The 13,686-nt window shown below is 45.5% G+C and overlaps 1 protein-coding gene and 1 long non-coding RNA gene across 3 annotated transcripts; both read left to right on the top strand.

Annotated features, from left to right (window-relative positions):
* Nucleotides 1-9,364: 9,364 nt before the first annotated feature.
* LOC9650865 (tetraketide alpha-pyrone reductase 1) lies at nt 9,365-10,783 on the top strand. The gene is made up of 6 exons (XM_024677135.1): nt 9,365-9,510; nt 9,559-9,731; nt 9,842-10,030; nt 10,083-10,245; nt 10,303-10,492; nt 10,562-10,783. Exons 1-6 carry the CDS (start codon nt 9,399-9,401, stop codon nt 10,707-10,709), a joined length of 975 nt encoding a protein of 324 aa, XP_024532903.1. The 5' UTR covers nt 9,365-9,398; the 3' UTR covers nt 10,710-10,783.
* An 838-nt stretch (nt 10,784-11,621) lies between these two features.
* Nucleotides 11,622-12,313, top strand: LOC112347028. Of its 2 annotated transcripts, none has more exons than XR_002992641.1 (3): nt 11,622-11,866; nt 11,963-12,143; nt 12,199-12,313. It is a non-coding gene; the product is annotated as an uncharacterized LOC112347028 (long non-coding RNA). The 2 variants fall into 2 exon arrangements; XR_002992642.1 differs by having other exon boundaries at nt 11,975-12,143.
* The last annotated feature ends 1,373 nt before the right edge of the window (nt 12,314-13,686 follow it).

Consider the following 13,686-nt stretch of genomic DNA (forward strand, 5'->3'; position numbering starts at 1 on the left):
CTTGCATCCCAAGTCACGCTATTGTCACATATTGTCGCAGTAGACTGTAAGGGCTGGAATTTGAAGCCCAAGGCCTTGAGAGCAACGTTTTTAAGCCAGATGGCCTCTTTCACTGCTAATGCAGCTACAATGTATTCAGATTTGCATGAGGACATTGCAGTGATCTGTTGCCTCCTGGAACACCAACTAACCATGTTATGGTTATACATGAAGACATACTCTGCGGTGGATCTTCTGTCATCTAGATCTCTTGCCCAGTCTGTATCTGTGAATCCCACCAGGCTGTTGTCTCCATCTCCTCTTGCATATTTCAGTGTGAATTTCCTTGTGCCACTCACATACCTCATGATCTGCTTCACAGTGGCCTAATGTGAGGGTGATGGATTGTCCAGGAACTTTGAGACTACTCCCACACTGAATGCAAGACTAGGCCTAGTTGAGACCATCAACTAGATGAGGCTCCCGACCACTGAACAATATAGTGTTGTGGTCTCCTCCTCAGAAGTGTCATCTAAGGTTGATGTCAAACTAAAAGCCTTGGACAACTTTGAGCCTGCTTCCATAGGAGTAGCCACCGGGTTAGCATTAACCATAGAGTACCTCTGGAGAATGTCATGGATGTATTTCTCCTGGGAGAGCTCAAGTACTCCACATTGCCTATCTCGGAAGACTTGAATTCCCAGATAGTAGTGCAAATTTCCCAGATCGGTCATCTCAATTTAGCAATGAGAGAGGCCTTGATGCAGTGGATGAGTCACATCTAGTTGGAGGCTAATATTGTATTGTCCATATATAAGGCTAAGAATAGAAATCCTTGGCCATCTCGATATATGTAGAGATTATTATCAGCCGTGCTGCGAGTAAAGCCCAACGAGGTCAGAAAGCTGTTAATTTTAGTGTACCATGACCTGGGGCTTTGTTTTAGCCCGTAGAGAGCTTTGTGTAAGCAGCAAACGAGATGCTCCTATCCGGGACGTATAAACCCAAGAAAGCAGTTCTCACATCAAGTTGATGGAGCTCCAGGTCGAGCTCAGCTGCAAGGCTCATCAAAAAATAAATTGTCATTAGCTTTACAATAGGGTTATAAGTTTCAAAGTAATCAACTCTCGAGATCTAAGAGAAACCATGAGCTACAAACCATGCCTTGTGGCATTCGATGCTGCCATCAGCTTGATATTTCTTCTTGAACAGCCACTTGGCTGTGACTGCCTTCCTGCCAAGAGGGAGGGGGACCAATGTCTAGGTTCCATTCTTGATCAGTGAGTCATACTCATCCTGCATGGCTGCTTGCCATTGTGAGGCATCAGAACTAGAGAGAGCAGCTTGGTAGCCATGAGGTTTAGCAATGGAGCTCATGGCCTAGTAGAATCCCTTCTTGCATGGAGCTTGAGCAAGAGATTCAAGAGCTCTGATCGTTGGCTTGCTCACACATCTTGAATGGGTAACAGCTCCAATCTCTTGATGAGGTGGCAGTGTCATAAGAGGATCTGGAGGAGGTGAACGCGAAGATCCTCCAACCATTTCTTCACCAACGAACAGCTCGTCCACAGTAGCAACAAGATTTTGCTCACTAAATGAAGTAATGTCGCTGCTAGTAACCATCGAAGTGACCAGAGGAACTAGTAGCAGTGGAGTTGGTGGAGAAGGCATACCATCACCAAGTGGAGAAGGTGTTCCTCCTCTTGGAACGAGCAACCTCTGGACTGCTGGTGCTGGTGGGTGGGTGAACTCGTCTTCCAGCACTAAGGTCCACCAAGTTAAAACTTGAAGGAATAGTACCTCAAATGTGGCAATAAAGCTCTTGCTCATTGAAAGAGACATCTCAACTGACCATGAGCTTCTTGAGAGCAAGATTATAGAGGCAGTAGGCCTTAGAATGAGCATGATAGCCCACAAAGATGGTCTTCTGGCTCTTAGGATCCAGCTTCTACCGAGTCGCATCTGGAATGTGAGCATACACTGTGCAACCGAAGACCCTCAAGTGCCCTAATTGAGGATGCTTCCTAGTCCAAGCTTGATAAGGAACCACACCAATGCTCCTTGTGGGAAGGCGGTTACGAATGTAAACAGCTGTGTTAATTGCTTCACCCCAAAAAGAGTTGGGTATGCTTGCCTGCTAGAGAAGGCAACAAACAGTCTCTAGCAGAGTGTGATTGAGGCGCTCTACCATGCCATTTTGTTGAGGAGTATGGGCTATTGTGTACTGGTGAATGATGCTAGCCTTATCCAGAAAGTTGAGAAACTCTCTTTTAGGTACTCTCCACCACCATCCATGCATAACACATTAATCTTTCAGCCAGTAGATGTCTTTGCCAGCTCTTAAAAAGCTTAAAGTGGTTGAACACTTTGCTCTTGGCATGGAGAAGGTTCACCACAATGTATCTGGAATGGTCATCAATAAAAGACATAAAGTACCTCTTGCGGCTGAGTGTTTCCACGGGCAAGTAGCACATGTCATTGTGAACTAGATCTAGTGAGCTTGTAGCTTGGTCCTCCATGGTTCTTGATGGAAAAGGAAGGCAAATTTGCTTCCCAAGATGGCAAGTTTCACACACGCCCAGATGGCCAGTTGGGAGTGTGATGCCTTTAGCATGCTAGTTACAAGCTAAGGCATGCAAATCTTGTTCATTGACATGCCCCAGATGAGCATGCTAAAGCTCAATGGTGTATTGTGCTCAGAAAGCAAGCACTTGAGCTAGAAAAACCAATTCTATGTTTAAACAATAAAGTGTTTCATACCTCATGCCATTAGCTACAGGAGTACCATCACAACCATGGATGGTGCACCCTTTTGGGAAGAAGGTAGTAAATCTTTGATCTGATGTTGCACCTATAGAAAGAACCATCTGCCCTGCTTCAGGTACAAAGTGCATGTGATGAACCTCCTTAAGAGGACTATTGGGTAGCCTGATCACCACCATGCCATGACCTTCCACCTAGAGTGGTCGCTTGTCACTGACATAGACCTGTTGTGGAGCTTGAAGAGCCTTGTAAGTGTGAAATGCAGACCTTAAAGGAGTCATGTGAAAGGAGGCACCACTATCCAACCATAGAACCTCAAGAGCAGACACCGGTGACGGGTAAAGAGCCATCATCAACAATGAGTTGCTCTGGGTAAGCATGCGCTAGGTGGTAGCCTTCTTTGCATGACACTCACGCTCAACATGCCCCATCTTTCCACAATAGTTGCAAGGACCTTTTTTCTTCTTGGAGAAGTTAGATCTAAGGCTAGGAGTTGTAGTAGAAGAGATACGAAGCCCACGGCTAGTGCTTCCTTTCCTCTGCTCCCCACTCGATTGTTTCTTACCAAGAAACAAGGCCTACTCATGAGAAGCCTAAGGGGATCCTTGATGGCCAGCTTGATGCTCAACGATCTTGCGCTCTTCCTTGAGCAGATCAGAGTAGAGCTCCTCCATGGTTTTGCCTGGGACAAAAGAGAGCATGGAGGACGATTGTTGCAACTCTAGGGATACAGAGTAGAGCAAGAAGGCTTTTGTATAGTCATCAGAAATTGCAGCACCTACTCCCTTCAGCTGCTGCACTAAGCCCTTGAGCTTCCCAATGTATGTTGCCATGTGTAGGGAGAAAATTTTTTGGGTCAGAACCAATTTAGCATTAGTAGCTTTGGCTGCAAAAACTTGGGAAAGAGAGTCTCAATTGGCCTTGGCAGATTTTTCTAGATCAAGGAGATGAATAAATTCATCTCCAAGACCCAGTCCAATCACGGAAAGTGCTTTGTGGTTCTTGGAGTCCTAGGTAGCCTACAAGGCTACTTCTATATTTTGAGGTCTCACTTTGGTTCCCTCCACCAAATCCCAACAATCTTTTGCCATTAAAATTAATTGGACTTTGGTCTTCCAAGTTGTGAAGTTCTCACCCGTGAACTTCTAGAGTAGCTTCTCCCATCTTGCATCCCAGTTGCCAGCTGGGGTGGCTATGGTGCTCGCTAGGGTGGTTCTAGATGTAGTGCGAGGTGGAGTACTGGTAACCATTAGTTTCTAGAAGAAAGGACAAAACAGCGGAGTAAGCTAGAAGCAAGGAGGGGGAGGAGGCGGTGGGAATCACTAGAAGGGACACCCACACACTGTGCACACAGAGCGACAATTAGGGTAGAGGCACAGATGGACATCACGTTGCACTCGCTTGTGTTCTTGAATCCGTCGTTCCACCCTAGCAAGGACTGTGAGAGCCCTAGCGTGGTCCTACTCGTCGTTGCCAATGTTTCGCCATCAGGATCGAAACAAACCCAATACCATGTAGATGTGTGTTTAATGCTCTGTTGACTTCATTGCTTTGGTATAATGGTATGGGTGTGACACTTGGCGGTTGGTGTCTTGGATGAATGACTTGTCTTCTTTGCTGACGTGGAGACTTGTCATCACTTGTCTCCACACAAACAAACCAAGTCATCTATCCAATGCCAAACATCACACCCATACCATTATGTATATAATCATACCAAAGCAATGAAATCAACAAAGCATTCCACACACAAAAATCCAGACATCTACATATACTTCATTTTTGCAACAGACCCTCCTTGGCAAGATGATTTGGCAGCATCCTAGTGGATGTTATGCTTTATGCTGACAAGCACCCAATGTCCCTGTTCCTCCTAGACAAGGCTTGTAAAGAGCATGTTGAAGACGAATTCTTCAGCAAGAAGAGATGTTTGGGCATTTCTCTACTGGATCTGGAGACGGGAAATGAACTCTACATGACAGCCAAACTGGAAAGCCCGGAGAAGTACCTGGACGAAAATAGAGACTGGGAAATGGTCCTGCTTACCTTCAGGACAGCTGAGCCCTTTGAATGCATCCGAGACTACATCAAGAACAGGTATGCAGAGGATGTAGAGAAGCTTAGAGATCCCGCATCTGTGTTCAAGGGCTATGTTCACAATGGATCTTTTTGCACCAACTCGGTACATCGTGAAGCAGCTTTAGAGCGCTTGAAGGGCATAGTTGTTAAGATTAGATGCTCAGCTAGGCAGTTAGGATGATGTGGCATTAGGCAGTTGCCCATGTATATACTAGAATTTATGTGGGCTTCCCCTGCAGGTTCGAATCCTGCCATCCACAGCCTTGATTTTCTTCATTTTCTTTTTTCTCATGGAGAAAGAAGAAGCGATCCTACTCAAAGGTCTCTTTCCTGGACCCCTACCTCTTCGTTTGGATCCTGGCTGTGATGGTCTCGGCTGTTCTGCTCGGATACTACGGCATGAGAGAGGCGTTCCAAGTCGCAAACATCGCCTCTGTCTCGCTCCCAATCGCTGTTGGCCGGTTTACTTAAGCAAACCTGTAGGTAGCATAACAAACACGTGTGGGTGATGATCCAGTCCTGTGCAGGGTCCGCTACAAGCTCCTGGGAAAGATGCTCGCCGATGACGCTCTGCTCAAGAGCCTGGCGCTGAGTTTCCTCCTCAACTGGCTGAGCTCATGACAGGCCTGGCCTGGGCTCCAGACTTGCCAGGATACAGGAGGGGGTATCATACCTCCTGTATCCAGCTGCACAGTCATGGTTCTGGTTTGAAACGTTCTCGCAAAGGGTGATCCATCCTCGTACTTTCAACTGCTCCAGATCCTCCTCTACAGAACACTCCCACTCTTCTTCCTCGGGGACACGGGGATTAACATGGAAGTCGCCAAGAGCGTGCTTTTGTTCCACTGGTGGTAGGGATGATCACACATGGACTTTTGTGCTCCAGAGGTGTCAGACCCTTCGTGCTGCTGGGTTTGTGCTACACCATCTTCGTCATGTTCTTTCTCCAGGCGCACCACCTGGGCTTGGGGAATCTGGAGGCGAAGGTGGCGGTGCCTCTGGCGATTTACTTTGGAGTCGTGTTTGCCACGACTGTGGGGCTGCCTGCTGATGCCATGGGACCCCTCCTGGAGGTTCCCATTAGCTTTGTATTGAAGGGACACATTTACTAATCTCTGGAGCACTTTAGCATCCTGAGTATCTCAAAGTTGTGGAGATGGGAAGGCAAATATGCGATGACTACTTCGTGCTCGATTGGGAGTAAAATATTAAGTCCCATTCAACAAAAAGCACTTAGGCTTCATCATCAAAAACACTAAAAACAGAAAAGTAACGGCTAATTCTCATGTTAAACATTTACTACATTATCCAAATTTGCATGATGTAATTTAGCTAATATTTATTGGTTCAAAGCTGTAAGTAGTGGATATATCTAAAATATGCTTAGATATTCTAGAATATTCTACCATCTAACACTTAGATTAAATTTGTATTTATAATTTATAAACATGTTTATAATTTTTAAACTTTCTTAAACCCTTTCTAGTATATTATTTTTTATTCTATCATCTAATGGTTGATATGCAATAAGTAAATTACAAACATGTTTATAATTATAAACTTTATTTATCAATTGGATTAATAAGTAATAATAAAACTACTATTAAGCAAACCAAGCATTTATATATGCAATGTGTAGTAATTTATTTTAAATACTCAGATATATATTACCAGGATGTGGTTCATTCCAACAGCATTGACACAGCACCTCAAATTTGAATTGCGAATCAGCAACAACAACAGGGGCTGTCTTGCTATTTCATAAACCCTAGAAAAACATTACAAAACAAAAACAATTCAGTCAATATGTGACAGGCACAATCATGAAACACTTTGCATGCACCATGTATTGTAGCACCTTTTTCTCAAGCCCCACTCAGCTTTGGCTACTTCCCATTGGCCGAGAGCAAACATCAGCATGATTATTTGCTAACACGTGGTTAAAAAAATAACCCCTTCCCATTGGATGGCTGTGATTGGTTGGATCTGGCAGCCCAGAAAGTTCAGCAACTCCTCCTTATTATAATAGATAGCTTCATATATACATTATGAGCAGTTGTTACTAGCAGTTGTTGCCTATTTTTATCATGGTATCAGAGCAGTTAGACTCCTTGATCCTGGGCATGGCACTTGCTAGCCAAGAGGCCAGTGACAAGGAGGAGGATGAGCCTCATAATTGCAATCTTTTTTTGCAATGCTTGAAGCTTTTGTTGGATGCACTAGATGCTTGAGGCATTGCATCAAGGCACCAGGCCATGCAAAAGCACTGAGCAGCAAGTAGTGGCAAGCAGAGCATAAAGCCAGTGTGAGATTGAGAGATTTCAGCAACCCACATCAAAAATTGGATCAAGCAAGATTCAAAAACATTGCATAACAATTCTTTGTAGGAATTTCCAGCAATTGGGAAGGATGCTTATGGGGATTCAAATGCCTAGTAGCAGTAGAAGTGGAAGCCTGGTAGTTCATAGCTAAGACCACATGCTAGTGGCAAGATTGAAGCCATAACAAGGAACAAAGAGTGTGCAAGCAAGTCCAAGATCAAAAACCAAGTTTTGGGTAGTTGATTGATGAGTTTTTCATATGCTTTTTTCATCAACTCTCCATACTCATCATTTTAGATTAGCTAGGCACGATTCAAGTTTAGATTCAAGCTTGGATCAGCCACCTGATGTGAGTGGGAGTAGTAGAGATGATGTGGCATGTAATTATGCCCATGTGGCAGTAGTTTCATGTATATGTATACAGTTGAATACAGAGAGAGAAAGTTCTTCCTCCTCATGTGCATCTCTCCACTGCTAACATGGTATTAGAGCGCTCCAGGAATGGAGCACAGATCTTGAGGACCTGTGAAGGATGAAGAAGAAGAAGAAGCTTCCAGATGCCAACAGCAAAAGCAAAGTAGCCTAGAGAGCAGCAACAAAGAAATGGCAGAGCCAGGAGTGGCAGATAGCAGACTCAGAAGCCCTGGAGCAGCAGAAGATGCTGATATGCTCCACGAGAGGAGCAGCAGAGCAGTGACTCGGCAGGCCGAGAAGCAGAACGGCGGCAGGAGTGGCCAAGATGCTCAAAGAGAGGAGCAGCAGCAGCCAAGTGAGCAGTGACAGATAGCAGCGGCAGAGTTGGCTGAGAAGTCCAGCAGTGGCAAAAGAGCTCCAAGAGAGGAGCAGCAACAGCCAAAGGAGCGATGGCAAAGCAGCCAAGAGTGGCAGAGGCAGCAAGCCCTAGAGCAACAAGATGTAGTTGCTTTGAGTGGGAGTCAGTGGAGTACCACCAGAGTTTTTTCTTTTTGCAGTTTTTCTCATCAGTTGTATGCATGCTAACCATCTTATGTTCAGGCTTTGTCTTAGTTTGTAGACATGCCTGAGTGGGAGTGTTGAGATTAGATGCTCAGGTAGATGCTTAGCTAGGCAGTTAGGATGATGTGGCATTAGGCAGTTGCCACAAATATGAGCAGTCGTTGCCAGTTGTCGCTGCCTTTTTTTTATCAACAGTCTATCGCTCATCAGAGCTCAAGGTCAACCTCGTGAACAAACTCAAGAAAAGATATGTGATTTGGCCGGAAGTGGGTTGGAGAGGCTATCCAGGCTACCGGTTTGAACTTCCAAGGGCAACAAATCGGAGTGTTCCAGCTGAAAGCTTTAAAGGGTGAACCAGCATTATCAGGCCAGATAACTGGAAGCCGCACCAGGCAGTATGTTGCCCGGGAAGTACTCGTTCAAGTATGTGGATCGCGTGTTAGCGTGGGTAAACGAGCAGCGAGTGTTACGTATCCTTGCACTCCAGGTCACTGTTAGTCCGGAAACACACAAGAAGACAGAGTACAAGTTTGTGATGCAAGATGGTATACTGGACATTGTGTGGTGCACTATGTGTACATCTGCCCAGCCCCGAGTGCAGAGGAAGGCAAAGTAGCGTACACGACGCATGAGCTTGAGCTGGGCCAATACTTTACCAACCTTGGACAGGATGAAATCTACATGCTTAAGGAACTGGGCAACCTAAGGAGTGTGCCAGTGGGGCTATCAAGCTAGTCTTAAAGACCCTTCCCCATGAGAAGCAGAAAGTCTTGAAAAAGGCCAAGGAACAACCCAGCGGAGCCAGGGCATGGCTGGAAAACGAGTGTCGTACCAAGCGCAAGTATGGTATTCGGGATCCTTCTCGGAAACAGTACCCAAATGTGTATTCCCTCCTCCAGGCAATGACCGTCTAGTTTTGATACTTGAATCATTGTTTGAGCCACTATTGCAGTGTTGGTGTGCAGGCATACATAGTTTTTTTTTAATTTTATTTTGGAGACCTTTTCATTGTGTTAGTACGTACTGGTGTGAAAACTTGGTGCATCACTTTGTGGGATGTTGTTCGTCAGCAAGGAACTTTGTTGTTATTTAGTCTGAACTTTGATGTCGTCAGCAAGACAATTGCATACGCAAAAATAAAGTTGATGGAACATCAAGCAACCTCAATCAAACACAAGTTTTTCTTATAAAAGAGCGGTTTGCTTCTTGCTCCATTGTTTACTAAGAGGTTACTGATCACTCTTGTGTGGGAGAGCCGTGGTCAAACTTTAGGGCCATTTGATGGACAGCGAGAAGGTGTGTGTCACTGGCGCTTCTGGTTTCCTGGCATCTTGGCTCGTGAAGCGGCTATTGGAGGAGGGATATTACGTCGTCGGGACTGTGCGCGATCCAGGTACATAGAAACGAAGGGAAACCCCCCATTCTCTTGTTTGTGATATAGATGATGCGAGCAAGACTTCCCACCTGTGGGAGCTTCTGGGGGCGAGAGAGAGGCTGGAGCTCAAGAAGGCCGACCTTGTCACGCCAGGCGCCTTTGACGATATTGTTCAAGGCTGCCATGGAGTTTTCCATATCGCGGCTGCCGTGACTAACCGGTACAAGGAGGATCCACTGGTAACTTCGCTTGACTCCATCGATTCAACAGCTCTCTGGCAGCTTCGGTCTAGTCTTGTATCTCGAACTTTTACTGTCTCCTTTTTCTTGTTCTTTGGTTCTTCTTCCAGACCGAGATTGTTGATCCATGCGTGCTTGGAACTCTGAACGTGCTTAATGCCTGCAAACGATCCACAACAGTCAAGCGAGTGGTGTGCACGTCATCCGTGGCTGCTGTTAGCGCGAGGAACGACTTCAAGCCCGATGACGTCTTGGATGAATCGGTTTGGAGCGCCCCGGACTTCTGTCGGGAGATCGAGGTAAGTTTCTTATTTCCATGAGCAAAGATTCTTACAAGTTTCTCAAGTCTAGATGTGGTATGGTCTGGGGAAGACTCTATCCGAGCAAGCAGCACTCGAGTTTGGGAAAGAAAACGGCTTAGATGTGATCACAATCGCGCCCAGCTTAATCGTTGGAGAACTACTCTCGTCCAGGGCCACCGCAAGCGTTGCCGATATTGTCCTACAGCTCCAAGGTAAAGCCTTAATTACAATCTCGGAAGAAAAACAAAATGATTTCAGATTCCATGCAGGAGCCAAGCAGTGGTTCAATTACGCTGGATACGTCCATCTCGACGACGTTGCTCAAGCTCACCTCCTCGCTTATACAAATCCCAAAGCCAGTGGAAGATACGTTTGTTCTGCGATCAACATGAGTACTATTGACCTCGCCAGCTTCTTGTCCAAGCGGTATCCCAAGCACCAAATCGCCTCCACCGACGAGTAAGATCACGCAAAAAAAAGCTTTGTTTTCTGTCGCTGTTTTATTCTCATTCCTTTGCTTTCTTGCAGGATCGAGGTCGTCTCTCTGGCAGAGTTCAAGGGATTCAGCTCCAGAAAGCTTCAAGATGAGCTTGGGCTCCAATTCAAGTCTCTGGAGCAAATGTTTGACGATTGCATTGCGAGCTTGGAGCGCAAAGGCCTCTTAACTTTGAGTTAGTAGTTTACTGCAACTCAAATAACACGAACACACTTCTTCTCCTTGAATAAAATCTCTCTGATTTGATCCAAGAATTAAAACAAAGAAGATAAAAGTGGACGAGTATAATATCTCTCTCTGTCTGAATTCTTCCTGCAAGAAAAAAAAATGCTCCAACTTTTACATTTGAAGTTTTTGCTGGATGCTCTCCACGTGCACAACTTTCTGGGCGATCCATCAAAGGCCAATTTCTGCAGATTCGTACAGGTCTTAGAGGAACGACTGCATGGCTACGGACTCTATATTTATCTATCTCAAACAACTTTACAAGTACTATGAAAATCATTAGCATTATTATTTGGCTTGGGTTGGGTATTGGATTTTCAAGGGTAAGTTGCCAACAGACCGTTGGCATTACCCTTGTTTGCTCTCTGAATTTGGTGCTGACCCGTCACTTAGCCAACTTAGGTGGTTTGAGGCAAAGGCTCTTCTTCTTTGAAGTCTCGGGTCTAAATTCAATATCAAACTCTTGCTGTGGTAGAGCATATACTGATTTTGCTCCGTTGATTACTATAACAGACAAGACCTTTGCCGTGTTGATTGAGGCACTTGACACAGTGGCAGGTAATCTTTCATTCAATTTAGTGAGGAGTTTACTCTTTGCGCTTTTGTAATGTGTGTTTGAGGTCTGCCAAGGACAGAAAGGTGGTCCAGCCCGACAATGTGATAGTTATTCCGCATCTGTTATTAGTTACCAGGTAGATGAATCATCCCAGATTTATGTTTTAGCTTTACAGGTTAATAGACATCATCGCTCAAGCGAAGGGAATGAAAGTTCCATTGCATTGTCCAGCATTGAATACTTAAAAAGCACTGTTTCCCGGTTACTGATAATTCTTGTGAGAGAGAGCCGTGTTCAACTTTGGGGTCATTCCATGGCGATGGCGAACGAGAAGAAGGTTTGGGCATCTGGTTTCCTTCGTGAAGCGGCTACTGAAGGAGGGACATTGCGTTGTCGGGGTACTTAAGCTAATCGATTCTACTTAGAAATTGCTTTTCTTGTTTGTGCGAGCTTCCGGGGGAGAGAAAGAAGGCTGACTTTGTCACGGAATTAGCCGCCTTTGACGATATTGTCCAAGTTTTCCATCTCGCGGGCCGTGACTTTCAGCTACAAGGAGGTAACTTTGCTTCTCCTTCGATTCAACAGCTCTCTGCCATCTATGGTCTAGTCTTGTATCTCGAACTTTTACTGGTTCGCTTTTTCTTGTCTTTAGTTCTTCTTCCAGACCGAGATTGTTGATCCATGCGTGCTTGGAACTCTGAACGTGCTCAATGCCTGGAAACAATCCACAAAGTCAAGCGAGTGGTGTGCACGTCATCCGTGGCTTCTGTTAGTGCGAGGAACAACTTGATGAATCGGTGTGGAGCTCCCCAGACTGCTGCCGTGAGATTGAGGTAAGATTCTTATTTCCACAAGCAAGAAAGAACGAATTCTTACAAGTTTTTCAAGTCCAAATGTGGTATGGTCTGGGAAAGACTCTACCCGAGCAAGCAGCACTCGAGTTTGGGAAAGAAAACGGCATAGAGGTGATCACAATCGCTCCCAGCGTCGTGGGAGAACTTCTCTCGTCCAAGGCCACGCCACCGCAAGCGCTGCCGATATTCTCCGACTGCGAGTGATCTCGAAAGCAGAACAAAAATAGTTTTGAGATTCCAAACACATTGTAGGAGCCACGGACTGTTTCGATCAGGCTGGATACGTTCATCTCGACGACGTTGCTCAAGCTCACCTCCCTGCCTATACGAATCCCAAAGGCACTGGAAGATATGTTTGTTCGATCAACATGAGCGCTACCGAGCACGCCAGCTTCCTGTCCAAGACGCAGGTCGTCATATTTCACGGGATTCAACTCCAGAAACCTTCAGGACGATCTTGGGATCCAATTCAAGTCGCTGGAGCAAATGTTTGAGGATTGCGTTGACAGCTTCGAACGCAAAGGCCTCATAACTCGAGTTTGATAGTTGACTTTAATGCTAAGGAAATCCTCCTTGAATAAAGTCTCTGTGATTATGATCGAGCATCCAAGAAAACAGAAAACAACCATGTGTAGGATACCTTTGTCATCAATGCCTGTCTAAATCGTTTGGGATTAACATGCAAGTTCACACTAGTTTCTAAAATGTACACGCGAACATCCATTCAAACTCGCACGTCTTCAATGCAGAATTCGTGCCGATTGTGTAGTCGTCAAAGACGAACCCAAATTTGTGTCAATCGCTGCAGCGACCCAGTCTCCGCTAAAACTCTTTTCTAATTTCCACTCTTTATACGATGCTTGCCATTATTTCGTGTCCAAGTGAAACAAAACTTGGTGTAAAAGTTCCATACCACCACCTTTGACCGGCAAACAGTGAGAGTTTGACTGGCACTGCGCTGGTCAACCCTGCCCGAAGGTTTTACATACGGTGCCATTCCTGGAACCAGCCAATTCCTGTGAACCCTCCCTGCTATAAATTGGAGCCTCCTCTCTCACATCTCCACAAATCGACGATCACAACTGAGGTCCACTCTACAATTTTGGAGCTCTTCCATCTCTAATTCCAGTTCTAATAGATTCTAAAAATCGAGAGAATCGATCGCAAGTTCAAGTCTCCTGCTGTCAAAAGCTCTCCCCAATTGCTGATCGATTTTTGCGCCCTCGATCCAAATGGCAATGACGTCGCCTCTATCGATCCATAATCCTCTGTTCTTCGACGATGATGACCAATCCGTTGGCGAGGTTCGCAATTCCCAATTTACCGAGGACGAGATCCTTGGCCACATGGAATGCCTGGGCATGATCCACGCCTTCGTCACGCCCTTTGTGCTCAACGCCGCCATCAAGCTCCGGGTCTTCGACATCGTCGCGCACGCCTAAATTCTCTCAACACCGGGTGAAGATACTTGAAAACTTCATCCTACATGGTCACCAATATAATCCCCTTAAATCAACACATA

This window comes from Selaginella moellendorffii, unplaced genomic scaffold (assembly GCF_000143415.4).
Source record: "Selaginella moellendorffii unplaced genomic scaffold, v1.0 SELMOscaffold_19, whole genome shotgun sequence".
NCBI lineage: Eukaryota > Viridiplantae > Streptophyta > Lycopodiopsida > Selaginellales > Selaginellaceae > Selaginella > Selaginella moellendorffii.

Coding starts and splice junctions, on each gene's coding strand:
- LOC9650865 (XM_024677135.1), top strand. CDS start 9,399: ATGGACAGCGAGAAGGTGTGTGTCACTGGCGCTTCTGGTTTCCTGGCA. Junction 9,732..9,841: donor GGTACAAGGAGGATCCACTG/GTAACTTCGCTT, acceptor TTCTTCTTCCAG/ACCGAGATTGTTGATCCATG. Junction 10,493..10,561: donor CAAATCGCCTCCACCGACGA/GTAAGATCACGC, acceptor GCTTTCTTGCAG/GATCGAGGTCGTCTCTCTGG.